The sequence below is a fragment of the Brassica napus genome, chromosome C5 (genome assembly GCF_020379485.1).
Source record: "Brassica napus cultivar Da-Ae chromosome C5, Da-Ae, whole genome shotgun sequence".
Classification (NCBI taxonomy): domain Eukaryota; kingdom Viridiplantae; phylum Streptophyta; class Magnoliopsida; order Brassicales; family Brassicaceae; genus Brassica; species Brassica napus.
The window spans coordinates 11,978,567-12,006,020 of NC_063448.1; the positions used below are offsets into that span (position 1 = coordinate 11,978,567).

Sequence of the window (27,454 nt, forward strand, 5' to 3'; positions counted from 1 at the left end):
TTGCCAATATGTTTTTTATGCGCCATTTCAAAACTCTCCATTCCAAGCGGAACAGCAGATGAAAGCTAATTTTTTTGGAAGCTCCTCGACTTCAAGACATAATCAGAAGATAGATGTTGGTGGGAGCTTAATCAAGGGAATACTTCAGAGAAGTGAGACGGCCTAGCCAGACTTCATCTATTGTACAGCCTGAGCAAAGAGTGGAACCCACAAAACACGAGAGAAGAAAAAACAAAACATGAAATTAACATATTCAGATATTCTCTCTTGCATGTCTAACATCTGACGCCGACGAAACTCAACACACACGGCAGACGAAGCTGATGCAAGTAAACCTCTCATCAATCATGCTTAAAATCAATCTACGGTTTTCAATCTCACAAACTAAAAAACAATTTTACCTACATGAATCGGAAAAATTAGTGCCCACATTCCCGACATAGAGAAAAAAAAGGAGTTGAAGTCCTACCAATTTTTTCAGTATTAGACTAAACCACAGATTCAAGGCCCAGTTATTTTGAAACCCTAACATTTTAAATCCAAATTTATTATCTTTTTCCATGCACTATTTGATTTATATACAAACAACTACCTAAGTAAACACTAACAAGTTCCATCACCCTCAACTTTGAACATATAAGATATAAAAATATCAACATATGACTTCGTCGTTCATTCTTATATCAAACTCATCAACCTATGTAATATCCAAAGTCTCATCAATCACATTATAGACAAAAAAACAATAAAATTCTGTAAATAAAACTATACAATACACCTATAATGTAGCCGACTCCGGGGACTATGCACCTAGTATTGTTAAAACTTGGATTAAAATTTGAATCGTTACTCCAAAACCATACAAGTGTCTTTCGACATCTGAATAATTTTGCATTGGCACTATAATGCAAAAAGCATACTTTCTTGAGCATATATAGAATATAATAAAAAGTTTATATTAGTGGACAAGTGAAGAGGTGGGGTCATACAGTGAGTTCGCAGTGGGTTAATTAATTACACAGAAACGAGAGAGATTCTTCCAGAGTCGTTCCTCTACGTCTTCGTCTTCGTCTTCGTCTTCGTCTTCGTCTTCTTCTTCTTCTTCTTCTTCCCCCCCCCCCCCCCCCCAAATCCTCTCGCTAGGGTTTCTCCTCTGTCTTCCAGATCCTCCACCTCCCAATATTTACCTCTTCCAGATGACGAGGTAATCTCTATTCTGATTGAACTCAAAGTATCCGTTGTCTCGCATCTTAGATTGCCTATCGGGTAGTTTACTTGTCCTTCTTCTGATGCGTTCTCCGTGGTCAGAACTTGGCTTCTTGTCTTGATTTTTATGTAGTTCTGAAACTCGTTTGATTTATCCGTTCTGACATCTGTTGACTTGTGTTTGCTTCACGTTCCGAGTTTTATATTTATCGGTTTGGATTGGCTTTTATATATATATATATATAGTCTTATATCCAAATTCCGACAAAGCTTACAACTTTATGTTCTGTCTTTTGTGTGTTTAATTAGCAGATAGACTTTGTAGTGCCTGTTCGGTTCATGGTTGAGTGATATGCTTTATATACCATTATAAAGTCTGAGTTTTATCAAAGATTCAAACTTGGAAATATAGTGTTGAGGCAAACACTTATCTTGATCTCTCTATTTATTGAAGGATTACCCATAATTACATTTTGTAACGTGCAATGAATTTGATGTAAAGGTTGGAACTTTCCCAAGAGTCTTTGGACTGTTTACTTGGCAATATGTGGATAAGTGATAACCAACTTGTACTCGCTTTTGCAGGCTTATCACTGAGATCTGTCAAACGAGCTAACTTCTAAGGGATTCAAGAAGAGTATTTAGCTGTTGTGTTCTTGTCTGAGTCCACCAAAGGAAACAGCAACAGTGAGAAAATGTCAAGCGGTGGAAATACCCACTGGTGCCATAGATGCCAGCGTGCTGTCCGGCTACACGGACGAGACCCTGTATGTTCTTATTGTGGAGGAGGTTTTGTTGAACTGCTTGAACTCCCTCAAGCCAGCCCATTTGGTATGTTCAGATCTCACAGGGACGTCGTGGAACGTGATCCTACTTTTGATCTCATGGATGCTTTCTCCGACTTTATGAGGAACCGAGAAACCAGAGCAAGATCCATCAGCTCTGGTCCTGAGAACTTTCCCGGTCTGGCTCCTCTCTTAATTTTTGGTGGTCAGGTTCCTTACAGACTATCTGGAATCGAATCCCTCTTCAACGGCGGCTCGCCTGGCATCGGCATCGCACGTGGTAACCACACTGGTGACTACTTCTTCGGTCCTGGTCTTGAAGAGCTCTTTGAGCAGCTTTCAGCTGGGACTACTACTCGCAGCGGACCACCACCTGCTCCTAGATCTTCAATAGATGCATTGCCTACCATCAAGATCGCTCAGAGGCATCTTAGGTCTTCGGACTCCAACTGTGCTGTGTGCAAAGACGAATTTGAATTGGGAGCAGAGGCGAAACAGATGCCTTGTAACCATATCTATCATTCTGACTGCATCGTCCCGTGGCTGGTTCAGCATAACTCATGCCCGGTCTGTCGCCAAGAGCTGCCGTCAGCTACAAGTAGTCAAAACAGAACCACCACCAGAAACAACAGAATTAGTAGCAATGAAAGGAGGAGTCCTTTCTCTTCCTTCTGGCCATTTCGTTCGTCTGGTTCAACCTCAAACTCTACTCACAACCGCGGAAGCAGCGCAAGTAACGCGGATGGAACCGATGAGAACCATAACTACCATCAACAGCAACAGTCACATATGGGTTACGGTGGGTGGCCTTTTGATTACTAAAGATGAAGCTAAAGTAAAAAGACTTTGGTCTCACTATGTGTTCTATGCCTTGTGTGCCCTTGAGCTTTCTACTTTTATCTCTTACTCTTGTCAACATAAATAATGGAGAAGTGTATCTTTTACTGTAGATTTTCTGCGTCTGTGTAAAACCGTGTCATCATTTTCTATATGCTTTATGTCAATGTTATTTGGTGGGTTTGATATAATATATCTTCGTAACTTCGTTACTATAAAAGAAACTCGTGTTGAGAAACTAACGGCGCGGAGCGATCGAACCATACAAGAAAACCTCTTCCCTGATTCTCTATTTACTTCAGTGGCTTGCGTGTTGATCCTGTTGGTGATTTGTTGATTTTCACTTTAGGTTCTGTGGTTCTTGTGTTGTGTGGTTACTCCTACTTTCCTTCGGACAAGTAACATCATGTGAGCACATGTACCTTCAAAACTCATTTCCTAATCACGGTAGTATACTTCCCAAATCAAAAGTCTGTTCTTTTTCCTTTGATTTTACATAGACTACTCTGATTAAAGGTCTTCTGATACAGCAAAAATGTTCTGAAGAGACTATACTGTTTCCAAGTTGGACTCACTTATGAAGGACGCAGAATTGAAATCAAGCATCAAGACCCTAAGTTTCGAGCAGCTGAAGATCTGTTCCTACTTCTGGCTAAGATGATAACAACAAGAAACTAGGAGTTACAGCCAATAGTTGAACAAAGCCAAATCCCATGAATAAACAAGTCCTCTGATATCTAGTTACTATATCATTCCTCCACAAAATGTTGCTTATTAATCAAAACATTGTAAGCTGTCAACTCATTTGTTCATAAAGACCATAAGGCATAAAAACCCTATGGGTTTGTTGTTAACTATCAAAAACTAAAATCTTGTTGTTACCTATCCATGGGTAGAGTTCACAAGGACTATAAAGGCATAAAAACTATATATATGTTTTTTTGTTATAAGAACTATAAGGCATACAATTTTACCAAAAAAAAGAGTATTTGCAGTAGATAACCTAAACAAGTTTCGAAATTAGCTATATGGAAAAGCACTATGCATTATCTCATAATACCAAGCTTAACCCTACTAGTGATATATATTTATCCAAATTATATTTTCTGCAAAAAACCAACTTTAAGTAACCCTTGTCTTACAGTTAGTCGCCTCTCTCCATTTCAATCAGAAAGCAAAACCAGATTGAAGTTTAGAGAAGATGATCTCTTCCCAACTCAATTGACTCACCTGATTCAACTCATTGATGTACCTTTCTTTAATTCCTTCTCAATTCTCAGCTGTCTCTCTCTCTCTATCTCTCTTTCTCTCTGTTTTGATATTCACTCAGTTTTCTTCTTTTTCGAACAAATCATAGCCAAAAACATAGAATATGACCTGGGTTGAGACAAAGACATTACCGGTTTCTCCTTCTAAAACTCCAAGAATATATGAAAGTTTGGTTGTTTTCGGGTTCATCACACTACAAGAAAACAGCGGTATTCTGACGGACATTCCGACGGAAAATGAAATCCTCGGAATATACCGAGGAATTTCCAAGGAAATTCCGAGGAAACACAAAATTGGGGTTCCTCGGAATATACCGACGGAATTCCGAGGAAACCTCAGTCTGTCGGAATATTCCGAAGAAATTCCGAGGAACAATGTTTTCCTCGGAAAAAACCGACGAATTCCGAGGAAATATTATAGCCGTTGGAGAGCCGTTGGGGGATTTTACAAAATTCCGAGGAAATTCCGACGAACTAGCCTTTTCCGTCGGAATTCCGTCGGAATTTCCTCGGTATGTCGGCATGATTTAAACTATAAATACAAGCACTCCTCTTCCTCTTCTTTCACTCCATATCTTCATCCTCCCTCTTACTCTATTTACACACGAATTTGATTCATAAAAAATATGTCTTCTTCAAATTATTTTCGTTCTTGGATCGATCGACCTCATTTGGATCCGAACACGAGATTGCTTACGGAAGAATACCAACGAGGTATAACCGAATTCATGGGGTTAGTTCACCGACAACGGGAAGCAAAAACAGGTATGTTAAGATGTCCTTGCTCTAATTGTAAAAATAGAAAGGTTATTAAAGAGTGGGATGTTTGGACTCATCTATATTTGAGTGGGTTTACACGAAGTTACAAAATTTGGTATCATCATGGGGAAACTGATTATGAACATGGTAGTACTAGCGAACCTCAGCCAGCGGTTAGATTAGAAGAACCAATTAGAACGGATGTAGATTATGGTGTAGGTACTGAGCAGATGGTAAATGATCATTTTAGAGGGGAAGATTTACCCAATGCAGAAGCTAGGAGATTTTATGATATGTTGGATGCTGGAAAGCAACCATTGTACGAAGGTTGCAGAGATGGTCATTCAGCTTTATCATCTGCTACAAGATTGATGGGCATTAAAACAGATTATAATTTGGCTGAAGACTGTGTGGATGCGATTGCTGATTTTGTAAAAGGTATTCTACCCGAGGATAATGTAGCTCCTGGTTCATACTACGAGGTTCAGAAACTCGTAGCTGGTCTTGGTTTATCGTATCAGGTAATAGATGTATGCAGCGACAACTGCATGATTTATTGGAGGGCGGATGAACAGCGGGTTACATGCAAATTTTGTGGAAAGCCTCGTTATAAAGATACGAGTGGAAGAGTTCCAGTGCCATATAAAAGGATGTGGTATTTACCTTTGACGGAAAGGTTGCAGAGGTTGTATCTGTCTGAACGCACAGCGCAACCAATGAGATGGCATGCGGAGCACTCAACAGATGGTGAGATCAGACATCCTTCAGATGCAAAAGCGTGGAAGCATTTCCAATCAAAGTATCCCGACTTTGCGTATGAGAGAAGAAATGTCTACCTTGGATTATGTACTGATGGTTTCAGTCCGTTTGGCAAGAGTGGAAGACAGTATTCTCTATGGCCCGTCATTCTTACACCATACAACCTCCCCCCAAACTTGTGCTTGCGACGAGAGTTTTTGTTTCTCTCGATTCTCGTTCCCGGACCAGAGCATCCTAAGAGATCACTTGATGTGTTTCTTCAGCCACTAATATATGAGTTGCAACAACTATGGGCTCAAGGTGCTGAAACATACGATGTTTCGTGTAAAGAAAACTTTCAAATGCGGGCAGTACTAATGTGGACAATAAGTGATTTTCCAGCATATGGTATGTTGTCTGGATGGACAACGCATGGAAGGCTATCATGTCCATATTGTCAAGATAACACTGATGCTTTCCAACTAAAACACGGAAGGAAAACGTGTTGGTTTGACTGTCACAGGAGATTCCTACCACCTGATCATCCATATCGTAGGAGTAGGAATTTGTTTACGAAGAACAAGAGGGTGTTTGACAGTCCACCTCCGGAAATTTGTGGGAAAGATTTGAAGATACAACTAAGAGATTTTGGTGCAGAAAGGACGCCAGAAGTCGGTGGACATGAGCGTTTTCCGGTAGATGCTGTTGGAGAACTACATAACTGGCACAAAAAAAGTATTTTCTGGGATCTGCCATACTGGGAGGATCATCTGCTAAGGCATAATTTAGATGTCATGCATATTGAGAAGAACTTTTTTGACAATCTCATGAACACGATCCTTAATGTTCAAGGTAAAACAAAGGATAATTTGAAGTCAAGACTGGATTTAGTCGATATATGTGCTCGTTCAAAACTTCATGTTGATGAGAATGGTAGGGCTCCTTTTCCCATATACCGACTTGAAGCAGCGGGAAAAGATGCGTTCTTTGATTGGATTTCAAACGATGTGGAATTTCCAGACGGTTACGCATCAAATTTGCGTAACTGTATCGACAGAAAGGAAGGAAAGTTTACTGGCTTGAAAAGCCACGATTGCCATGTAATGATGCAGTGCCTCCTTCTTTTCGCCTTCAAGGAACTATTACCACGAAATGTTCATGAAGCAATTGCAGGGATAAGTGGTTTCTTCCGCGATTTATGCACGAGATCAGTGACTCTTGAAGGTATTGAAAATTTGAAGACTAACATAGCCGTGATTCAGTGCAACCTTGAGAAGATATTTCCTCCCTCATTTTTTGATGTTATGGAGCATCTTGTTATTCACCTGGCAAGAGAATTGGAACTTGGTGGTCCTGTGCAGTATAGATGGATGTATCTGTATGAGCGGTATATGTTCCATTTGAAGAAGATGGTGAAAAATTTAAGTAGGGTGGAAGGTTCTATAGTCGCACAGATGATCAATGAAGAAACTTCAAACTTTGCCGAGTACTACTTTCCAGCAGAAGTTCAGACCAAAAACAGAAGACCTGCTCGGCATGATGATAGAGGCGAACGGGCAACATATCATGTTACGGTTCCAGACATTTTCACAGATGTTGGACGACTTAGCGGAAAACCAAAGGACCGTCGACTTACTGAGCAGGAGCGCAGTCATTTGCAAACATATTTGCTCACCAACTGCGAAGACGTTCTTCAATATGAGAGGTAAATAAATGAGCTTACAAATTTTTATTTTAACAAGTTGAAATTTAAATCTTAATTAATTACATTATTGTCATCATATACAGGATTTTCATGGCAGAAAAGCGGTTCGAGTATAGATACGCCACAGAGGACGAACTAGAAGAAATGAAGCAGAGAGAATTTAGTGGATGGATGTTTACTTATGTGAGTGCTTTAAACAAATTAAAATATATTTTATCACATATTTATACTAATTCACATTTATTGATATAATATATATATATGTGCTATTAATAGGTGTCTGCTGGTTTGGCCAGAGGTGAAACATTTGACGATTGGATACGTGAGATGGTCGTTGGACCAAACTTTGTTGTGAAGTCATATCCGAGATTTTGTACTCGAGGATATGCATTCACAACTCAGAAGAGGAGACGTTCGAGTACGACTTATGATGCTGGCGTTTGTTCTGCATCAGGAGATGATGTATACTACGGACACATACATGAGATTTTGGAAATTAAGTATTTGGGCATGGTTGGATTGCGCTGTACTGTTTTCTATTGTGATTGGCACGACAACACCCCAGATCGAGGTGTGAGAACAGATGCATTTGGTGTTACATCAGTAAATTCGAGGCGAAAGCTGCAATATTATGATCCTTTCATTCTTGCTTCTCAGGCCGATCAGGTAATTAAATGTTAATTATTCAGAATGATTCATCATCATGTGTATTAATTTATAATTTTTCTAAATGTTACAGGTTTGTTATATCAAGTACCCCCGGGTAAGGAACAGAGATGATCCATGGGTTACTGTTACAAGACTCAACCCGAGAGGCCGAGTTCAGGGAAGTTCTGAGCTGGAAGACCCACTACAACCAAGCACATCCGGCAACTTAAGTGCAGCAGAAGATTTAGCTGGAGTTGGCCTTGTAGTCGATTTAACCGACTTTGGAGAGGAAGCCGTCGTTCACGTAGAGGATGAACCAGTGATTGGAGAGTTTCACCAAGATCCAGATTCAGATTCATCTGGTGATGATGACTCGGAAACAGACTACCATTGAACTTATTATTTTTTTTTTTTAAGAAATACCGAGGAAATTCCGAGGAACACTTGATATAACCTCTTTCCTCGGATAATAGTTATTTGGTTTATCTAGCAAGGCAAAGCTGAATACGAATTAAAAACTACTCAGAACACAACCAAATAAAACGAAGAAACCATGTAAAAGAAATACGAACTCATAATTAAGAAACCCAAAAAAAAACTCAGTTCAAAATTAACAGAAAATAAGACCATAAAACGTTAGAATAGAAAAGAAAATAAAATAGCCGGTGATAGCTCCTACTCCTCGTCTCCTGCTCCAGATGTTCCTGCATCGTTGGGTCTCTTGGACCTCTTTCTTACCCTGTGTGTACCACTCGAACCCGAACCAGAGCTGGATGGAGAGTTGTCCCGATGAACTACATCATCCTTTTGGCAACGACACGGCCTGATACGTGAAATGGCAGCCCAGATCTTGTGTAGCATGTCGTTGTTTGTCTTTATGCTCTGATCTCTCCAATGTTGTTGCTGGCGCGAAGTGGCGTTCGGTGGAAGCTCTTGCAGCTTGTACTGGCTGGAGTCTGATGGGAGTAGCTGATGGGGTTGTGAATCATCTGGAATGGCTTGTGCAGCCTCATCTTCTCCTTCTTCATCAACCACGCCCTTGCCTTTGGTCTGATATTTTGGCGTGAAGAAGGATGGCTTGTCTACTAGTGCGGTAGCAGGGGGTAGGAACTCAACTGCAGCCTCTGAAAGAAGAGAAGTCAGACCGATCTGAGGCAGGTGGCAGTAGAGTGTTTTCTTCGCTCGGTCCTGGAATACGTAGACGTAAGGACCATCCCGATGGATCCTCGAGTGGGGACCAGCTATGAACTCCTTACTTACTAGAGAAATGACATCCAGGTAGTTCCAAGCAATGTTGTTCGATCTGTCCAGTGCTACCTGCTGGTTCTTGCAGTCTACACCCACATGTCTAAGGATCCGAGTAATCACTGCACCAAATCCACATGCATTGCTCTTGGAATTGGTTACTTTCCCCTTGTATCCTGCTAAGTTTGCGGCCAGCACCGCTCCCATGTTGAAGGCAGTAGCAGGTGGGAATGTAGAGTTTCCAAATGCCGGTAGCAAATGCCTCACACCTTGGTACAGGAGGCACAACTCCCATTGCGTGACTGATGCGGCTGTGGTTGTCCCGTATAGCAATGAGCCAATGAGGCGTGTGGCATATCTCAGTACTGGGCTCCGGATAAGTGACTCCTTTGCCTGAGAAGATCTATAAACCCCTGTGCCAATCGTTTCCCAGAAGTTCAACAGCTCTGAAGTCCAATAAAGACCAGATGTCCTCTCCCCTGCACTCAATCCAAATAGTCCGCAGAGGTCTGTGAAAGATACCTCATAGTATACTTTCTGCACTACGAATGCCAGAAAACCTTCCTGATGGCTATCATCGGGACGGGTGACGTATGCGGATGCTATGAATTGGCGTACCAACTCCGGATAAGTGGGTTCGTTGAGGTTGCATAGTTGGCCTAGACCCATGTTCTGGAACAGTCCTTCAATGTCTGCTTGGATTCCCAATATTGTCATCGTCTCAGGACATGCTAGTTGTGTAGCCGGAACGGCTACCTTCTTTATGTTGTTGTAGTGGGTGGTATCAGACTTATCCCACTTCTTTGGCCTTTGCTTCTCCAGCTGAGACGAACCCTCTTCTTGTGTGTTCTTCTTTGCTGACATTTTCGTGCGCTTCATTCTCTACAAAATAGAATCATTGCTCTCAACATGGTAATAATCAATTAAGAACTCAAAGCAACATGAAAATGAAAACCGAAATCGAGTTGTGATAAAAAAAAACCAAATTGAAAAAAATTCTCAATCCCTAAATCATCTCAAATCCTGTTCCAAACTCGTTGATCACAGACAATTGTGTTCTATTCCATGTTTAAACATCTGTTTCATGCATATTTGATCAAGGAATCAACACGGAAATAAGAAATTCACAAAACCCAAAAAATTGCTCAAGAACACGATTTCAGAATATGGAGATTCGCGGAGTATACCTGTCTTAGGGTGAAGACGAGTGTAGGAATCAGGTAGAGCTCGAAAAATCAAGTGGAATGGAGCCCAAAATTGTTCAAATCGGATGATTATAGAGAGAGAAAGGGGGGGCGAATTATAGGGGAAATCGGAGGAGATGAGAGTTCTAAGGCTTAGATCCAGAAAAGGTAGGGTTTTGCCTTATATTTCTGTTTTCCGAACACGCATCGATCGATGCGTTTTTGTTCTATAACGCATCGATCGATCACAATCTTACGGCCCGGTCCATCTTTGTAATCGATCGATGCGTTTTTGTTCAGAAACGCATCGATCGATGCGTTTTAAAAAAAACATACAAGATTTTCCGAGGACATTCCGAGGACATTCCGAGGAACAATTGAGATTCTCGATCGATCGATGGGTTACACTCATCGATCGATCACAATCTTACGGCCCGGTCCATCTTAGTAATCGATCGATTCGTTTTTATTCAAAAACGCATCGATCGATGCGTTTTTAAAAAAACATACAAGATTTTCCGAGGACATTCCGAGGAACAATTGAGATTCTCGATCGATCGATGGGTTAGTCTCATCGATCGATCACAATCTTACGGCCCGGTCCATCTTAGTAATCGATCGATTCGTTTTTATCCAAAAACGCATCGATCGATGCGTTTTTAAAAAAACATACAAGATTTTCCGAGGACATTCCGAGGAACAATTGAGATTCTCGATCGATCGATTCGTTTTTATTCAAAAACGCATCGATCGATGCGTTTATTTAAAAAAAAATACGTTTTGAAACCCCAAACACTAGGTCCTCGGAATTTCCTCAGAATATTCCGAGGAAATTCTGAGGAAGAAGAGGGTTTCCTCGGAGTTCCCTCGGAATAATCCGAGGAAATTCCGAGGAAATAGGGTTTTTAAACCGAAAACAACGTTTTGCCGTTTGAATAACACCTATATAACCCTTATTAAGTGTCTTACGTTCATTATGAAGTCAAAAATTTGTTCCTTACCGTATAATTAACACTTTTCCGATTGTATGAACGAAATCTCGCAACATAAGACAAACACTTATACCTTTTAATGAACGGTAAAGGGAATACTTTCAGTTAGTTTTGAAATTTTTTATTTCATGGTTTATGCTCATCTATACAAAGAATCCTCAATGGTATGCATTACAATTGTATAAGAAATGAAATACGGCAAAAAAAAATTGATGTTTTGAAACCCCAAACACTAGTTCCTCGGTATTTCCTCGGTATTTCCTTGGAATATTCCGAGGAAATTCCGACGGATATTTTACTATACGTCGGAATGTCCTCGGAATATTTTCATTTTACCGGGCAAATATTTCGCGAAAATTGAAACTAGAATTCCGACGGAATTCCGACGGATAATGTCCGTCGGACCCTAGGTTTTATAACCACGAGCCACTTCTTCTTCCCCTTTTCTTTCTTTTTCCTCTGCGCGACTCCTCTCTTTTTTCTCCGGCGATTTCCCCCTGAAATCCGACGATATCTCCGGCGATCTCCCCCTTTTCTTACACAAATCATGTAAGGACCCTATCCCACTCTCTTATGTTCTATTTGTTAGGTTTTTGTGTAGTTTTGATAGATTTTTGTTAGGGTGATTGGTTAGGATTGTGATTTGGTTGTATAATAGGTTTAGAATTGTGATTTGGTTGAATGATTTGTTTTGTTGAATTGATTTAGAATTTTTTTATAATTTTTTTTTTGTATTTATAAAATCGATTTTTGTATATAAAATCGATTTTTGTATTTTACAAAACAATTTTTCTATATAAATTCAATTTTTTGGACTTTACAAAAAAAAAATTCTATATAAATTCGATTTTTTGGATTTTACAAAACATTTTAAATATCTATAAAACTTTTTTTGTGATTAAAAACTATTATTTGGGATTTAAAAATATTTTTAATATATATATATTATTAAAACTATTTTTTTGTAATTATTAAACTATTTTTATTTATTACAACTATTTTTTGTTTATTAGAACTTTTTTATATATTTATTAAAAAATTAAATATATATAAATCTTTTTTTGTGATTAAATTATTTGGGATTTTTTTTTAAAAAAAAATTAATTTATATATTTCTGTATTTATTAAATATATTTTTTAAATTTACAGGTCTCATGATGATCAGACCCGGCCTCGACAGCGTCGTGGTCGTGGTGGTACGGGGAGCCAGTCTCGGGATTCCATCCATTTTCAGGATTCCCCTTCGCCCCACAGCTCCAACCATACATCTCCCTCTGCTGCACCCGCTCCTGCTCCTCTCGCTCCCGCTGCTGCATCCGCTCCTGTTCCTCCGGGTCCTCCGGGAGTGATGCGTGTTGCGGAGTTGGTTCAACAGCCCGGTCGTGACCATCTTCCGTATCTCACTCCGTATCCACATGGACGGGGTCAAACATGGTAATTAAACATTTTTTTTTCTTTAAATTTGGATTCATTATTAACTGTTTGTTCTTTTAATAAGGTTCAACCGATCCGGGAACGGGATCAGCGCATGGATCAACCGTATGATGTACTCGGCTCTCGACAGTGGACATCCGACTTTCACTCACTTCCCAACCGACAAGCAGGTTCTGTGGTTTCGTCAGTTTGCGGTAAGTATTCTAATTTTTTACTTATATTTTTAATCTTTAATATAAATTTTCTACTACTTGTGTTTTTTTTTCAGCAAGAGTTCAACTGGAATTCCGATGAGACGCTCTTTATCTATCACCACTTCGTCCATAAAGTAATGGACAACTATGGAAAGCAGATCCACGAGTGGAAGAAGAAGTGGGAAATCAATAAAGTTCGATTTAATTTATTAAACCATTTTTTAATTTATTAAACTATTTTTTAATTTATTAAACTTTTTTTTTTTTTTATTAAAAGGTCCCAAAGTCGATGAACGACACGGTCTGGAAGGAGTTGTGTGCGCATTGGGATAAGGAAGAGACGAAAGAAACTTCTTCCACCAACTCCACCAACCGCAGGAGCGACCGTAAAGGGAAGGGCATCTACAAGCATAACTTGGGTGCTCAATCTATTGCCACTCTCGGAGATCGCATGGTAAGTTCAACCGTTTTTTCTTCAATTATTTGAGTTTCAGAATTTAAATTTATTGTGCATTTCTTCTAATTTCTAATGTTTCTTTAATTTATGTTTTTTTTCAAGGCGGAAGAAAATGATGGCGAGCCGGTTGATGATCTCGCCCTAATGAGGAGGGCGTATACCAACAAGAAGACCGGCCAGATTGATGACGGTCTTGTGAGGGACGTGGTCGACCTGGTCCAAACTCAGGTGGTAGACGAAGTGTCTCAGCTTCAAACCGAGGATGACGCTTCGACGGCTTCGACCAACTTGTCCCGGTTTCGAATCAACGAAATCGTTGAATCCGTAAGTTCTTTGTTTTTAAAAGTTCAATTCATTTATTTCTTGGTTTAAATTTCTAAATTTGGCTTTTTTCTATTCAGTCGGTTCCAAAGAAGAAGGGACGTTTGGTCGGTTTGGGTCGTCGCACCCGGTCGGTTCCCCCTTCTTCTGCACCACCGCCCTTTGTTGATCCAGAAGTACTTACGGCCCAGTTGAAGGACAAAGATGATCGTATATCTTTGTTGGAGACCCAGATGGCGGCTCAACAGGCGGGCTATGAGGCACAGAGGAGGCTGAACCAGCAAATGATGGAGATGATGCCGAGGATGTACCCGAACGAGGTGTTCCCGGACGTGCCAGACCCGTAGTTTTTTTTTTTCCACAAACTCGGAATGTTTTATTTTTATTTGTGAAACTTTGAATATTAATTAATATGATTTCAATTTTACTTTTAATTTCATATTTTCGAATTTAAATTTCATAAATTTAAATTTCATAAATTTTATTTTTTAAAAATTATATTTTTAATTATATTTTTCACTATATCGATCGATGCATTTTTGAACAAAAACGCATCGATCGATGCGTTTTTTAAAAAACGTTCGGGCTATACCGAGGGACAGGTTCCTCTGTTTATTCCGAGGAACCAGTTCCCTCGGTATATTCTGAGGGACAAGTTCCCTCGGAATATACCGAGGGAAAAGTTCCTCGGAATAAACTGAGGAAAAGGTCCGTCGGTATACTCCTATCGATCGATGTATATATGTCCAAAAACACATCGATCGATGAACTTCCGAGGAATTATACCGACGAAGTTCTCCCTCGGTATATTCCGAGGACATTTCCGACAAACTGAAGATCCTCGGAATTTCCTCGGAAATTTATTTCCTCGGAATTCCGTCGGAAAATTCCGAGGGATTTCCGAGGAAAAAAGAAATTCCGAGGAATTATTTCCGACGGCCTGTTTCGTCGGTATGTCGTCGGAATAACGTTATTCCGACGAAATTCCGACGATTTTTTCACTCAGAATCCCTGATGTTTTCTTGTAGTGTCACCATAATCCGATAATCATTGCAGTTGGGAAAGATATTGCTATGGAAGGTGGTATCTGTCAGCACAAAGAAAATAGTTGGGGTAATGTATCCGGATCATGATTTGTTTGATCGGTTTTTTTTTCTTTTAACTGGATTTTTTATTTGGATTCTATAGTGGTATCTGTCAGCGGAGAATCCAATGTTCTTGGTTGGAATTTTTTTTTTGGTATTATGGAAAATATATCTGGATCATGATATATTTGATTCGTTTCTTTTACTTTTAACATGTTTTTTGGTATTATGACAAATATTGAAAATATATAAACTGAATACTACAAACTTAAAAATGTATCATGTTATATTAATAAATACACAGAATTGCATGATGATTATAACATAGCTTTATCATATGATGTTAGGGCCAATATCGTCGGATCATACATAATAAATAACCACATATGCAAATACTTTCAAATTCTGCATACATTTGCAATTACCAATTGAAATTTGTATATTCACCTAAATGACTCAAATAAAAAACTATAAGGCATACAAACTATGTATTTATAATAATTAACTAACTCAAAAAATCAAAATAGTATAAGCTCTCAACTCCTTTGTTCACAAGGACCATTAGACATACAAAAACTATGTATTTGTTGTTAACTATCCAAAATAAAATCTTCTGTTAGCTTGTTAACTATTTTCGGCAAGTGACTATTTTTAGCAAAAACTCTCGTTTTCTTTTCTTTTATTTTCCTCAGAAGAACGCGGTGAAACCTGTAACGTGCCAAACAAGAAAGACATTTATAGTATTTACACAAACAGATTTAGATGCAAAGGGTTGAAGAAAGAGAAAAAATCAAAAAAGGAAAAAAAAAAGAAAAAAGAAAAAGGAGAAAGAAAGTATCGTTCGGAAGAGGGGAGTCTCAGGAGAAAAAACAAAAGAGATAAGTTTTTTTCCGGTGACAGTGTGTGTCGGCTTCTCTGAAGCTCCCTTCTGTTGTTTCAATCTTTCTCCGTTCTCTCTACTGAATGCCTTCATCAGGGTTTGTTTGATTTTACAATACCTTCTCCCTCAAGCAATCATTCTCTTCTTGTTGTTTTCTTAGGGTTTCCTTGTGATTATATTGCAGAAAATTGCGGTGATTCACACATAGGCACAATGGATTCAAGCGAAGCAAAGGACACACCATCTTGTGACTGTATAAAACGAGTTCTTTAGTTGTGTATATAAAAATTAGGTTTTGGTATGAATTGCTTGGCTACGACCTTAATCATCACCTGCAAGACTACATTGATCTCTGATATGGCCGTGGCTATTGATCCATTCAGTGACCAGTTCCCTTACTTCAACCGATCCTCACAAAGATGCAGACTCTTATCCCTAACCAACCTCGACTTCAACTTCCTCGGATCTAGCCTGGCGCAATCCTTAAATGGAATGTCTCAAGATGACAACATCCATAGAAGCGTCTCCTCTCCTTGCTTCTCCATAGCTGCCTCTGCTAATATGGAGGAAGATAAGAAAGCAACCGGTGCTCCACGGATTGAGATTCTTGGTGGACAGAGTGTTCCCACTGTCCGTGCTCTTGTGGCTGAGGTGACAATGGCTATTGTATCTGGAGCTCAGCCTTTGCTTTTACCAAGTGGCTTGGGAGGTGCTTATCTTCTCCAAACCGGTAAAGGTCATAACATAGCTGTGGCTAAACCGGTTGATGAGGAGCCTTTGGCCTTGAACAATCCTAAAAAGTCTGGAAGTTTGATGCTAGGGCAACCGGGAATGAAACATTCTATCCCTGTTGGTGAAACTGGTATCAGAGAGTTAGCTGCTTACCTTCTTGATTACCAAGGCTTCTCTAATGTTCCACCAACAGCTTTGGTTAGCATCTCACATGTTCCGTTTCACGTCAGCGACGCCTTCTCCTTCTCCTCGTTTCCCTATAAGGTTGCTTCCTTGCAGCGGTTTGTGTGTCATGATTTTGATGCTGGAGAGTTAGGTCCAGGAAGCTTTACGGTTACCTCGGTTCATAGGATTGGGATACTTGATGTGAGAGTCTTGAACCTTGACAGGCATGCTGGGAACATGCTGGTGAAGAGCTGTGACCAGGACAAGCGTTATAACCGAGTTGGGACAGCTGAGCTTGTGCCTATAGATCATGGTCTCTGCCTCCCTGAATGCCTAGATGATCCTTACTTTGAGTGGCTAAACTGGCCTCAAGCTTTGGTTCCATTCACCGACACTGAGCTGCAGTATATATCCGATCTGGACCCTTTCAAAGACGCGGAGCTTCTGAGAAATGAACTACAGTCTTTGCCTGAATCTGCTATAAGGGTCCTCATTGTCTGCACGGTTTTCTTGAAACAAGCAGCAGCTGCAGGGCTCTGTCTTGCAGAGATAGGTGAGAAGATGACAAGGGATTTCTATAGAGGTGAAGATAGTTTCAGTCTGTTGGAGACACTCTGCACCAAAGCGAAAGCAACTGTAGTAGTTGACAAAGGAAATGAAGTGAACGCGGAGCTCGAATGTGAAGTGGAGATAACAGAGGTCTTTCATGTATCTAAACCACCTTTGGCTCCAAAAGGGCCACGTGCAAACTCCATACCTGCTTCGATGTTGTCCTCACAAAGCCAGCGGGTTACTGTGAATGCAAAAGAAAAGAAGAGAGGAGGCACCATGAGGAGAAGGAGCCCACCGATGCGTGTGAACCATGCTGAATCAGAAGGTGTGTCTTTCGGGGACATGACAACAGTCGAATGGGACATGTTCCTGCAGAGCTTCCAGACACTTTTGCAAGATGCACTGAGCAAAGGGTCAGTGCCAAAATTAGGAAAACAATAATAAATAAAAAAAGACAGGAAAACAACTAACCAAAGAGATGAAATCTCAGGAGGTTAAATCTTATAGAGGTAACAAGTGTGCATTACTGCCAAGATGACCATAGTGCAGGGCTGTAGGCTAACTATTAATACCTTAGAAAGCATATGGATTCTGAGACGAGCATACTCAAGCCGTCCAACTCCATTATACTCTTATTTTTCTTCTTTCTCATCCCTTATTGTATTACACTATTCTGAAACATCAAGTACCATAAATTTCTAAATAAAAAACACACAATCAATTGTAATAAAACTGATGTAATCAGGAATATATGCACTCAAGTTTCCCAGTGCTTTACATGTTCATATATTCCTCTAATGAAAGAATTACACTTTGTACTGGTTGTTCTCAAGTTTCATGAAAAATAATTTATACGTAAGGAAGTTGCAGCTAATACTGTGTAAGAACTGGCTACTAGTAAATCCTTTCAGCTGTAGAAACTGGTCTCAGGAAGACAACAATGACTGTAATGTTATCACCACTACCACGTGCTGCAGCCTCGGTTGCTAATCTCTTGGAACACATTGAAGGTTCTTTTACAGTATCTCTGATTATACCAATAACTTCCTCATCGTTCATAACATCCCAGAGCCCGTCGCTCGCCATTACCTAACCAAGTCTTACCTGTTATTTCTCCCAACTGACGAGCAAACAACCCAAAATATCATAACAAAATGTTACCAGGAACTCATCGTCAGGTGATAGAATGGTCTCACTAATCTCTGGTTCTGCCGTTACAGCTGGCTTTAGGTCATCATCTCCTATGGACCGGGTAACCTGTTACAAAGAAGGATAAACTGAATCGCCTACGATGGACTAACTTCATGTTCCTTTAATGTTGATATTGTTTTAAGCAAATATGTGAAATACATAAGGGGCAAACCTGAAGACCAGCAGGAGCAACTCTCCATGTGTCAACCAGCCATTCAATACGTCCACCTTCTCCAATCACACGATTTCTTTCTTCAATGCAGGTTGCAAGATGTGCCTGATAACATACGCCAGAGATGAGTTAGTGGTAAACGGCAATAAATTACCACACTTCAGTAATGATAAGTCCTATCTCACCTTACTTAGAGCAAAAGGGCTGCCGGCACGGCATAAAATAGCCCTAGAGTCACCAACATTCGCAACGAAAATCTTATTGTCCACTAGGAGAGACGCTATAGCGGTACAACCAGGATGGCAGTCTTTCTGACTCACTCTGTTTGACTGACGATGGGACTGAAGTTCGTTTCTGAAAGCTAAATCAGTCCTGACAAATGCTTGTGACAGTGCCTCTTCAACGCTGAAATGAAACATTGGAATGAGTTTTTGAACAAAACAAGCTGAAGAGTAAGTCAGAAAAGTTTGAGCTGAGCATTGACCTTGTGGAAGATAAGCTTTGAATTAATCCTGGCAAAGCTTTAGCAGAAAATTCAGCAGCTGCAGCACCTGCATGTCATTAGGGTGCTATTATAAACACTATCTGACGAATAACTAACGAATTTTGAACAAAGGTGTGTAAAATGATGGATGTTTGATGCATGCTGAGTTTAAAATGGTTGTTAGTATACCTCTGTGACCATCAAAGATAGCAAATAAGTGGATGTTTTCTTCATTACACATGTGGGGCATGAGGAAGTGTGTATCTTCCATGGATTCTCTTTTTCCACATGTTGCAAAAGACCCACAAGAAACTATAGGGACATATCTTGAAGAGTCATCTGTTGAACTCGACCACGATTTCAGATCAGGGGCAGTGGAAAGAGACGATTTCTTGGATAAAGACTCCCCTTGACTGGACCAATTAATGTTGTCTCCGTAATCTCTTGTATTTTTAATGGCACCTTCATCTTTATCATTCCTGGAAATAGAAATCGTCTCAAGGAAATGACTTTGCTGTTTTTCTCTCTCTAGCTCCCAAAGTGATTCTAGTTCCAAAACCACATCGTCTGAAGAAGGCCGCTTAGAAGGATCCGCTCCCCAGCAACTTTGTATAAGAGACAGCAAACTCTTCGGAACGTGTGATCCAGTTTCAGCAAGAGCAGGTCGAAGACCAGAAGACACAATGGCAGCTGTAAGTTGCTGCTCTGTGTAATTCATCTCCAAAACAGTGTGAGCCTGCAATCCAGATATATGCACTGTGTCAGTAATGCCTTTATATGTACTTGAGCTACACATTAGCAATATACAAAAACAGTTCAAGAGCTTCTAACGGGCATGGTCATGTTAAAAAACGAAATGAGGGAAAAAATTTAAACCTGAGCTTCTGCACGAAGATCGGTATATGGAACAACTCCAGATAAAAGCTCACTGCAATGTCAAAGATGGAACATTACTTCACAAGCAAAGATCTTTTAGGAAGAAAGCTAAACACACCACAAACAAATTTAAGTATCTGAACGAAAAATGAATGCAAGAAAATTTTCAATTTGTAGTAAAGACAATTCTTACTTGATCAAAATCCCAAAGCTATAGATATCTGATTTCTCAGTATACATCTCTTTCCTTAGAATTTCAGGGGCCATGTAAATAAGTGTTCCAACCATATTCTTTTTGTGGAAACCACCGGTTGGCTTCCCAGACGATCTCCAGTTGTGTAGATTAACTTCTCGCAAATCCTTCTTGTATTCCGCTAAACCAAAGTCAGCAAGATATGGGGACAGCTTCTCGTCAAGCTGCATCAACAATCAAAAGCTTCCACATGAAATAAGCGTATAACAAGATATGAAAAACTCCAGATGATGGAAGAAGAGTATCATCATTACAAGAACATTAGCTGGTTTCACATCCCTATGAACAATCCCATTCTTGTGGAGATACTGCAATGCCTTAGCTGAAACATGAATGACACAGACTTCGGTTCATAAATGTATCGATTGAGAATCCATCATCACAAGGAGATAAGTCATATACCCAACTGAAGCGTGATCGTTAGCACTTGATCAACACTAGGAGACCACTCCTCCACGTGTAACTTCTCAGCTAAGGTCCCAGCCTCATAGAACTCAAAGAAAAACAAGTAATTTGGAGGCTTGGCGTGTGCTGCCACTAGCTTAGCCACACCTGGATGATCAAGATTGCTTCACCAAATCAAAAGAAAAAAAAATCAGACTTTGTGTTGAAATGTGGTAAAGTAAGAAACTTTTTCAAATGGGTCCAAAGAGATATACCATAAGAGCTGTAAATGCTTGTGGAACTTGTCTAGGTCATCGGAAGTAGATAAGATTGGCTTCTTCGCGGCGACTCTTCTGCCGTTGAGGGTCGCTTCGTAGACCACACTCTCTGATCCTGAAAAAGCAATGCCCCACACCAATCGAATTCAGAACCGGAGGTAGACGGAAAGAGAGGTGAGAGAGAAGAAGCAGTTACCTCTAGCGATTGGGGAGAGAAGAGTGAAGGAAGAAGGAGAGAGGTGAAGAGGAATCGATTCACTGGTGCAGCATCCTCTAACGCAGGTGTTTGGTTCCACGATTTCCATCGCCATTTTTATCGGTGCCGGAAGAACGAAGCTCAATGGTGATCGATCCAGTGGTGATGACGACAATCGATTGAGAAAATGCATGCCGTTTCTTGTGAATAAGACACAGACAAATCGTGCCGTTTTTGTTGGTTTTCTTATCTTTTTGACTTTTCAATAAACGAGGAAAATCCCTTACCCGTTTAGGTGGCGACGCGTGTCATTCATCCCGTGACTTGTCACTTTCTTTCCTTAAGACCATGATTAAGCAGGGTTCTTATAATGAAGTTCTTAGAAAAAGTTAAGAAAAGTTATGAAACAGTTTCTTAACTTCTGATAAGAACCCATCGTAAGAACCGGGTTAATCATGCTCTAAGATGATCTCTCCCTTCTTCTCTGTGGAATAATTCAGTTAGGGTTTTGCAGATCAGAAGAGAAAAGCCTCGAGAAGACGATGATGATGCTAGGAGGCGTTCAATCTCCGAGGAAACGAGAACAGTGGAGTGATCGAGAGTCTCGCTCGATTTGCCATACAAGAGCATAACAACAAAGAGGTCTTTGATGATTCCTCTGTTTTTTGGTTATAGATCCTAAGGAAATTTATGACAAGAATCTTTGTCTGATTGTTTCCGGGTAAGTGCAGAACAAGGTTCTTCAGTTCAAGAAGATTGTTAAGGCAAGAGAACAAGTAGTTGCAGGAAAGATGTACCACTTAACCCTAGAAGCAAACGAAGGTGGCAAGACTAAGAACTTCGAAGCCAAAGTCTGGGTGAAGCCACAGATGAACTTCAAGCAGTTGCAAGAGTTTAAGGAGTCCTCCTCTTGAAGTTCCCTTCTTCAAAGGTAATTCAAATGTTTCTGTTAATTCTCTAGAATAAATAAGCCTAAGATAGCTTTGTTCCAGACCAGTGTGTGCATAAGAAGAAACCTGAAGTTAATGTAAATATGTCATAAAAAAAAACTTGTTCTGTTTTCGTGAAATTTGCTTTATGTATATGGCTTGTGAAGAACCCTAAGATAGGGAGGATCACTTTAGCTGGGTGTTGGATATGATCCGAGAAGGCAAACGGCTCTTCTGGAACTGAGATGGATTGAAAGGATCGTCAAGAGATGCGGAATGACTCTTGATATACCCACGATCTAAGGCTAACCACCAAAAAAAGAATGAATGTGTTGGCTAACCACCAAACAACACACAAAGATGAATTGGCTGACCACCAAATCAACAAGCCGGTTCACACCAATGAACTAGCTAAAGAACTCTCTCTCTCACTCAGAGAAGAAACAAAATAAACAACCAAAACTGAACTGATTTTATGAAATGTATTACATATTTATAGTGTTTTGTAGATCTAGGAATTAAATGAAAAAGTAGATCTAGCTCTAGATCTAGATCTAGTCATAATACGAAAATAAAGAGATAAGACTAGACAAGGTGACTGTTCGGCTTCTGTCCAGATTCGTTGTATCCTGAAGCATGAACCGCGGTAAGGAGAACGACGGATGTGGGACTGTCCGTATGAACCACCATGTCCAGATCATGAACCATACTGGACCAAGTGTGTCCTATGTCTTCAGATAGGTGAAGGATCCTTGCCTTAGTGAGATTTGGCTGATCAAAGTGCATGAACTGATCAAAAGGGTCGATCAGTCCATCAGTACGGTCGCCGGTACGTGCAGTATGAGGCAATCGAGCCAAAAGAGAGAAGTCTCGATCATTTTGTGAAACCTCATGATCCAAGTCAAGTCTGGCATGATCTTTCTCAAATCTGGCATGACCCAAGTCAAGTCTGGTACGGTGAAAAACATGAACCTTGATTGAAATGTTTAGAACGTCCTGAACTCCATGCTGAGCTGGTTCCATGTAATGATCCATGGACTGCGGCACATCAGCTTGTCTGTTTATTCATTAGGCATTCGGTTCGGATCGGGTTTTTCGGATTCAGCCTCCTAAGGCCATTGGGGTTTTATATATGTTCGGGTCGGGTTTGATTAATAATACAAAGATCATTAAACTCAATGACAAATGACAACAACTAATCTCATCAAAAGTTTTAGATGATAAAAACCTCAAAAGAAACAAGTATACAAGAAATAGAGCAAGACCATAAGCATTACTGGCAGCAACAGCAGAAGTACGAAGACAGAGACATTTACATTTCATAAGGCACACGTTTATACAGATCAGAAGGCAACCGAGGCGTTGCCACGGCTTGAACAGGAACACGCATGTAAGTAACGAGTCCAGGGTTTTCAGACATGTCAATCTCATCTGCTTTAGTCCCTTGAGGCGGTGTCCAAACGAAATGGTGAAGCAAATGACTCATCATAGACGTCACCAGGTTAATCCCAAGTTGTGCACCGGGACAAACCCTTCTTCCTGCTCCGAACGGAAGCAGCCTAAAATCATGACCTTTCATGTCAACATCTTCTTCCAAGAACCTCTCTGGTCTAAACTCTAATGGATTTTTCCACACGGCCGGATCTCTAGCCACCGCCCAAACGTTCACATGGACGTTTGAGCCTTTGGGAATGTCGTAGCCTCCGATCTTGACGTGTGCGTTGGATCTGTGAGGAAGCATTAGAGGCGTTGGAGGGTGGAGTCTGAATGATTCTTTAACCACGCATTGGAGGTAGGGTAAGCGTGAGAAGTCTGGCTCGGTTAAGACCCGGTCTAGTCCAACAACTCTGTCGAATTCTTCTTGTACCTTTTGTTGCACCCTTGGATTCTTGATCATCTCTGCCATGGCCCATTCTGCTGTTATAGCTGTTGTGTCCATCCCCGCTGTGATCATATCCTGCACACACACATACCATTTACCAAACGTGAGCAACAAGTAATCTACATTAATCAAAGGGTTTAAATGGTTGCAGCGCCTATCACTGTCCTATGCAATTGAAACATTATTTCAAAACCCCAAAATTTAAACGATAATTTATATAAATATACGTTCCCAAATTATTAAAATTACTACTAAATTGCCTATATCCTTCAAAATATAGTTTAAATGGTCCATACCGTTCTATATAGCGGTTAGATATGCACCGTTTTAGCAACTATTCAAGCCTGAAGATTCAAAATGTATTTCAATTTTTTTTTTATATAAGCACTATAACGTACCCATAGAAGACCAATGATGGTGTCTTCACTAAGATCATACTGATCCTTTAACGTAAGCAACGCGTCAACGAAATGCTGCTTAGCTCCACTAGACTTTTGACGGGCCAAAGCGTGTTCCTCCATGATAGCTCGCGTGAGGATATCACGGCGAGCTCCGTGCTTAGCAAAAGCCTTCTCATCGGCTGGAAACATCCACCGGAGCCAGGGGATGTGTTCAGCTATCGACAGTGAAGCACCAAGCTTTAGACCGTTGGATACAATGGCCTTGAACTCAAGCCCTTGCTCGTCCATCACACCTTCTGCGTTCACAAAACGCTTCCCAAACGCTAGCCGCGTTATGTTGTTGAAGGCAACCGCTCCTAAGTACTTCCTCAGTTGTAATCCTTTCACTCTGTTCTCTGAGGAAAATAAATTCAGTATAGAAAAATCATTATTTTAAACAAATAGAAATTGAACAAAACATTTAATCCTTAAGTTTACAATTAATTATTATTATCTATAATGCATTAAAAATTAAAAACTGAAACAACTTTAGAAATACTTATCTTTCTGAAACATAAGGAGTTTTCTTTTTTTGAACATAACTACATAAGGAGTATATATAAATATATAAATCAGGTGCATACATTAATAATGCCATAATTAGATTATTAATATAAATCAGAATGTATACATTAATAATGCCATAACTAGATTATTTATTAATATAAATCATACTATTCAAAAATAAAGTCAACATAAATAAATATGACGTTGATCACAAGAAAAATAGAGCATAAACATATATCATTTCTGCCGCTAAAGAGTAAAGGTAACGCGTGGCTTACAATATTTCCACACAAACCATATCTACAAAAAGACTACGTACCAGGAAGGTTACAGTCTCTAAAGACGGACTCGACCATGGCAGTAACCTCATCTTCACGGATAGGTCTAAGAGACTCGAGTCTTTTTGGTGTGAAGAGCTCAAGCGTGCACACTTTTCTAACCTTCACGTAGTGGGGACCATAATCAGCCCATATCAGATCCTGACCGTTGCGGCTGAATGCTTCTGTGGATCTGTTCCGGTGACGGTCGGCGAGTTTCTGGTCGTACTCTTTGAGGACTTCTTTGGCTAGCTCGGCGCTTGATACGACCACGTTTAAGATAGAACCGATCCAGACCGATATGATTGGTCCGTAGGTTTGAGCCCACTCATAGTAGCATCTGAACCGGACAGGTTTTATGTCGTAGAGGTTACCGACGATAGGCTTAGGTCGTGGGCCTGGTGGGAGCTTGAATCTCAGACGTTGGATAAGGTTGTATGAGACGACGGCAGCGACAATCGCCGCCGCTATAAGAAACCACGACATGGGGTTTGTTGAACTTGTATTGTTGTTCGAAAAGAGATGAAAAGTAAATCGAATTCACTTCTAGAATTCTAGGTGGGTGTGGTCGAGACTTTGGTTTATATTAGGGTGGGGGTTGGTGAACCGATTTATTTTGTTTGTTTTAAAGTAATAAATATGGATATATTTATTGTTTTTAGCAAACTACAAAATATGGAAATAAATCGCAAGGTTCAGGGCATAATAATTACACTAATATCTTACATGATTTGTCAACGGTTGAATTTTGTTTTTCAATGTATAACAATGCAAAATGTTGTAGACTAGCAAAATGTTTTTTTTACTGCATCAGTGTATAAACACATGCATTTAGCAAGGTCTTAATGAGGAAATGCACGTGAACAACAAAGATTAGGGCACTAGCTCTCTCTAAACATATTTGTTTACGAAAGTAGAATACAAATCAGCTTTGTTATAGTATCTATCTTCTTCGAAAATAGAAAAGTATAATCCATAATAATTACTAAACTAGTATTGTTGCCATCATTAAAATTCTTAATTTCTCAAATTATTCCATTGTTTAGTGGTCCAACGACGGTAATAGATCTTTATTTTGCTGTTTTATATTTAAATCTATGTTTAAAATGTTTTATTTTCTAATTTGCAATTTCATAAATAAAATCTATTTAAAAAAAAAATCTTTTTTTTAAAAACTCTAAATAAGAGACTTGCAATGGAGGCGCTAATTGTACGGGTTTCCTAGTTAGGTCTCTAATCTCACTTTAACTAATTAAAAGTACTAAAGAATTCTTTAGAGACCCAAATAGGGGTTTTAGGATAAAGATGCTTTAAACCGGTGGGTTTTTTTTTTTTTTTTAAACACCTCTAAGACGGTGGTTACAACAAGCATTTTGATAGCGAGTGGGGAAGCGTAGGAAGGTTTAGTTTTGGGGTTGGTGTGAGGATGAAGTAGAGAGGGTTGGTGTGCGATCCGACCAAACATAACTGCTTGCGATAGTTGATTTAGACTCACTCATTACAAACCTTTGTTTTTTTTGCCCATAGGATTTTCAACAACAGCAAATAAAGATTTAATCAGTTTTAAAAGAGATAATTATATTTCAGATAATAGTCTAATAAAGATTTAATCAGTTTTAAAAGAGATAATTATATTTGCCTTTGTTTCAAAACCAAAAAAAAAAAAATAGAGAAAGGAAAACACAGCAAGGTTTGAGAGAGTCAGTGTTGTATGTTGAGTGGTGGGACCAGAGGAGTAGGTGGGTGTGTTTGGTGAAACGTAAAGTTTATTTATTTTTATTTTTTTTTTCATAATATTGACTGTTATAGGCGAGTTCAATGAATCATGCAATCTTTGTTAAACATATTTTATTTTATTCTTCGTCTAAGTTTTTTTTTTTAATATTAATAAAGGGGTTAAACCCAAAAACACAGTCCGAGACCCAACCAAACAAAACCAAACAAAAAACCCAAAATCCTATGGGCCACTAAGATAAGTTAACGGGTCTGAGGCCCAAACCAAACTCGGCCGATAGGCCCGCGCGTCAAGGAAGCAGGACGCGTGAAAGGATAAGACCCCATCAGCACGACACGCGTCTCTTCCGCCTCGACTTGACCACCACCATCTCGAGACGTCGCCGGAGCTCCACCACCGCAAACCTCGAGCTCAGAAACACCGAAGAGCCTCCATCGAGGCCAACTCTTCTCTTCCACGCTTTGTCTTCACTTCGGAGAGCTTCATCGATCCAATCGAGAGCTCATCCGACAGAACAAAGCATTTGGAACCACGAACCAAGCAACACACTCAAAGCACCAACGGGATCCAAAACCGATCCAAGTAACTGAGACAAACTAAAGCCGGCGACGCAAGACTGAGGG

The 27,454-nt window shown here is 39.9% G+C and overlaps 4 protein-coding genes, 1 long non-coding RNA gene and 1 pseudogene across 7 annotated transcripts; 3 read left to right on the forward strand and 3 right to left on the reverse strand.

Annotated features, from left to right (window-relative positions):
- Positions 1–1,116: 1,116 nt before the first annotated feature.
- On the forward strand, positions 1,117–3,034 carry LOC106352770 (probable E3 ubiquitin-protein ligase RHC1A). 2 transcript variants are annotated; one of them, XM_013792399.3, is made up of 2 exons: positions 1,117–1,204; positions 1,792–3,034. In XM_013792399.3, exon 2 carries the CDS (start codon positions 1,902–1,904, stop codon positions 2,811–2,813), a length of 912 nt encoding a protein of 303 aa, XP_013647853.2. In that variant the 5' UTR covers positions 1,117–1,204; positions 1,792–1,901; the 3' UTR covers positions 2,814–3,034. The 2 variants fall into 2 exon arrangements, with proteins under 2 accessions (XP_013647853.2, XP_022554848.2); XM_022699127.2 differs by lacking the exon at positions 1,117–1,204 and adding an exon at positions 1,248–1,266.
- Positions 2,954–4,283, reverse strand: LOC125586896. Its single transcript, XR_007323431.1, has 2 exons — positions 4,059–4,283; positions 2,954–3,480 (listed from the first exon to the last, which is right to left on the reverse strand). It is a non-coding gene; the product is annotated as an uncharacterized LOC125586896 (long non-coding RNA).
- Positions 4,284–15,260: 10,977 nt separating this feature from the next.
- Positions 15,261–17,628, forward strand: LOC106352766 (phosphatidylinositol 4-kinase gamma 1-like). The gene is made up of 2 exons (XM_013792396.3): positions 15,261–15,835; positions 15,923–17,628. Exon 2 carries the CDS (start codon positions 16,039–16,041, stop codon positions 17,626–17,628), a length of 1,590 nt encoding a protein of 529 aa, XP_013647850.2. The 5' UTR covers positions 15,261–15,835; positions 15,923–16,038.
- A 280-nt stretch (positions 17,629–17,908) lies between these two features.
- Positions 17,909–21,250, reverse strand: LOC106352765 (protein kinase and PP2C-like domain-containing protein). Of its 2 annotated transcripts, XM_013792395.3 has the most exons (12): positions 21,022–21,250; positions 20,823–20,940; positions 20,566–20,732; positions 20,418–20,485; positions 20,104–20,327; positions 19,911–19,962; positions 19,224–19,770; positions 19,035–19,101; positions 18,736–18,955; positions 18,551–18,655; positions 18,349–18,444; positions 17,909–18,276 (listed from the first exon to the last, which is right to left on the reverse strand). In XM_013792395.3, the coding sequence occupies exons 1-12, from the start codon at positions 21,212–21,214 to the stop codon at positions 18,082–18,084; spliced, it is 2,052 nt and encodes a 683-aa protein (XP_013647849.2). In that variant the 5' UTR covers positions 21,215–21,250; the 3' UTR covers positions 17,909–18,081. The 2 variants fall into 2 exon arrangements, with proteins under 2 accessions (XP_013647849.2, XP_048612695.1); XM_048756738.1 differs by lacking the exons at positions 17,909–18,276; positions 18,349–18,444 and having other exon boundaries at positions 18,582–18,655; positions 18,741–18,955.
- A 141-nt stretch (positions 21,251–21,391) lies between these two features.
- Positions 21,392–22,105, forward strand: LOC125587086 (annotated as a pseudogene).
- A 996-nt stretch (positions 22,106–23,101) lies between these two features.
- Positions 23,102–25,781, reverse strand: LOC106352767 (cytochrome P450 98A3-like). Its single transcript, XM_013792397.3, has 3 exons — positions 25,099–25,781; positions 24,231–24,628; positions 23,102–23,907 (listed from the first exon to the last, which is right to left on the reverse strand). The coding sequence occupies exons 1-3, from the start codon at positions 25,580–25,582 to the stop codon at positions 23,263–23,265; spliced, it is 1,527 nt and encodes a 508-aa protein (XP_013647851.2). The 5' UTR covers positions 25,583–25,781; the 3' UTR covers positions 23,102–23,262.
- Positions 25,782–27,454: the final 1,673 nt, after the last annotated feature.

Bases quoted from the DNA above. Each gene is read 5' to 3' on its own strand.
- LOC106352766 (XM_013792396.3), top strand. From the start codon at position 16,039: ATGAATTGCTTGGCTACGACCTTAATCATCACCTGCAAGACTACATTG.
- LOC106352765 (XM_013792395.3), bottom strand. From the start codon at position 21,214: ATGCATTTTCTCAATCGATTGTCGTCATCACCACTGGATCGATCACCA. The intron at 20,328-20,417 runs GTAATGATGATA...TTGTTGATGCAG, and splicing joins TGAAACCAGCTAATGTTCTT to CTTGACGAGAAGCTGTCCCC. The intron at 19,102-19,223 runs GTATACTAACAA...AATGACATGCAG, and splicing joins TATCTTTGATGGTCACAGAG to GTGCTGCAGCTGCTGAATTT.
- LOC106352770 (XM_013792399.3), top strand. From the start codon at position 1,902: ATGTCAAGCGGTGGAAATACCCACTGGTGCCATAGATGCCAGCGTGCT.
- LOC106352767 (XM_013792397.3), bottom strand. From the start codon at position 25,582: ATGTCGTGGTTTCTTATAGCGGCGGCGATTGTCGCTGCCGTCGTCTCA. The intron at 24,629-25,098 runs GTACGTAGTCTT...TATTTTCCTCAG, and splicing joins TAGAGACTGTAACCTTCCTG to AGAACAGAGTGAAAGGATTA. The intron at 23,908-24,230 runs GTACGTTATAGT...GTGTGTGTGCAG, and splicing joins CCATCATTGGTCTTCTATGG to GATATGATCACAGCGGGGAT.